Source organism: Arachis ipaensis, chromosome B02 (genome assembly GCF_000816755.2).
Source record: "Arachis ipaensis cultivar K30076 chromosome B02, Araip1.1, whole genome shotgun sequence".
NCBI classification, from domain to species: Eukaryota; Viridiplantae; Streptophyta; class Magnoliopsida; order Fabales; family Fabaceae; genus Arachis; species Arachis ipaensis.
In genome coordinates this window covers 4,855,819-4,858,142 of record NC_029786.2, presented here as the reverse complement: position 1 = coordinate 4,858,142, position 2,324 = coordinate 4,855,819, and the positions used below count along the sequence as shown (strand labels likewise).

At 35.3% G+C, this 2,324-nt stretch overlaps 1 protein-coding gene across 1 annotated transcript; it reads right to left on the bottom strand.

Annotated features, from left to right (window-relative positions):
• On the bottom strand, positions 1,274-2,311 carry LOC110269144 (uncharacterized mitochondrial protein AtMg00810-like; the record flags this gene model as incomplete). The annotated part of the gene is made up of 1 exon (XM_021116800.1): positions 1,274-2,311. A coding segment is annotated over exon 1 (1,038 nt), but the record flags the coding sequence as incomplete, so codon positions are not given.

Below are 2,324 nucleotides of genomic sequence, written 5' to 3'. Positions count from 1 at the left end.
TAAACATATGTATTTAGTCCATAAAATAGACAAAAACAACAAAATAAAATAAAATAAAATTTCATAACATTTACTAGTCAAATAAAAACATGATTTCTGTAATTATTATTAACTAGTTAGTGTAATCTATCTTTATTTTAATGGGAATGGATCTTTTTTAGTGGAAAAAAATTGAATAGTGTATAGTGTTTGATCTTATCATTTATTGTTCTATCTCTTATTAATTTTTGATCCTATTTATAGAATTAAAAGTGAGAGATCATATTTTATTCTCTACAATTAAAAAAAATGGAGAGAACCCATTTCCATGCTAAATTATATTAGTTGTGGAGTGAAGTGTGTGTATATATATTTTCCAAATGAAGCCATTTGGGAAAATTAATTGCTTATTGCCTTATGTGGAATCTAGGTTTGAATTTAGAAGTTTTGAGATACATATAGTTGTCCAAACAAAGCCATGTGTAAGGTTAATTGGTAATTGCCTTATCTTTTGGAATTGCTAAAATAAGTTATAGAATTTAGAAATTCCATGTGTCGGACAAATTAATTAAAATTAAAGACTAGATAACATGAATGATTATTTTTAGATTTGATTGATTTGATTGTTCTCTTATCTTTTATATGAAATAATGATTCCATAATTAATAGCACAATATGACAGATGAAATGTATTGCATTTTTGTCACGAAAATTTTCATCATACATAAAGAAAAAATATATATTTTTTGTCAACTATGTGACCACATAACATATTCAAAAGTCACGAGTTTGATTAGCGGTGAATAATAGTAGCACGTGATATCAACATGTGCATAATATTAATGTTATCATAAATACGTTGGGTTTGACAAAAACATGCACATGCATAAAATTAAATAGGTTTTTATTATTGTTAGAAACAAGAGACTGAGAGAGTAATCTGAAAAGTGTATTATTGAATTGTGATCAAAGGTACAATATACAAGGGGTATTTATAGGTGCTAAATGAATCAAAGTAATAAAGACATAGAATCCTATAATTAATGTACATATATACTATATAAATATAGACGATACTAATTGATCTAAATTGATTCTAATAATTCTCTAACATCCCCCCTCAAACTCAAGTGGGAGCTAAGGATACCAACTTGAGTTTGGATAACAAAGTCCGGAAACGAGTCGGGTGATGAGTTTTCGTGAAAATATCAGCAGTCTGATCTAGTATTCCAACAGCAATGAGACGAACAGCATCAATAAGGATACATTGTCGAACAAAGTGACAATCAATCTCAATGTGTTTGGTGCGTTCATGAAACACATCATTATGGGCGATCTGAATAGCACTGCGGTTATCACAAAAAACATCAGTAGGGGACGACTGAGGAGCACCCAAATCTTCGAGAAGCCAACGAACCGAGATAACTTCAGCAGTGGTGTCAGCGAGGGTACGGTACTCAGCTTCTGTGCTTGAGCGAGCAGTGAACGTTTGCTTCTTAACACGCCAAGAAATGAGAGCATCGCCAAGAAACAAACAGTAACCAATAGTAGAATGACGATCAGTGGGATCACCAGCCCAATCAGCATCGGAGTAAGCCTGAAGAGACAAAGAGGAATGGGCAGAAAAATAAAGACCATGAAATAGAGTGCCTTTAATGTAGCGAAGAATGCGTAGAACTGCCGCATAGTGAGTAGTACGAGGAGCTGACAAGAACTGGCTAAGTACATGAACCGGATAGGCGATGTCTGGTCGGGTGACAGTCAAGTAGACGAGACCGCCAACTAACTGTCGATAGAGAGTCGGATTATCCAAAACAGTGCCATCCATAGGGGTAAATCGAACATTAGGCTCAAGAGGAGTAGACTCAGTGCGACTATCTGTAATCCCAGCACGAGCAAGAAGATCTGAAGCATACTTAGCCTGAGAGAGATAGATGCCATCATCGGTGGAGATGACCTCGAGACCAAGAAAATAGCTGAGAGAACCAAGATCTTTCATCTCAAAGGTACGGTGAAGTGAGGCCTTGAGATCAGAGATACCATCAACATCATCCCCAGTAATTATCATGTCATCAACATACAAAAGTAGAAGAACAACTCCACGTTCACTTTTACGAATGAAGAGAGCATTCTCATGAGGGCTAGAAGTAAAACCAAGACTGCATATGATAGTGCTGAACTTGTCAAACCATTCACGAGGAGCTTGCTTAAGTCCATAAAATGCCTTGCGAAGGAGACAAACCTTATCAGAAGGACAAGGATATCCCGGAGGTAGTTTCATATAGACTTTCTTTTTCAAATCCCCATTAAGAAATGCATTCTTCACATCCATCTGACTGAGAGAC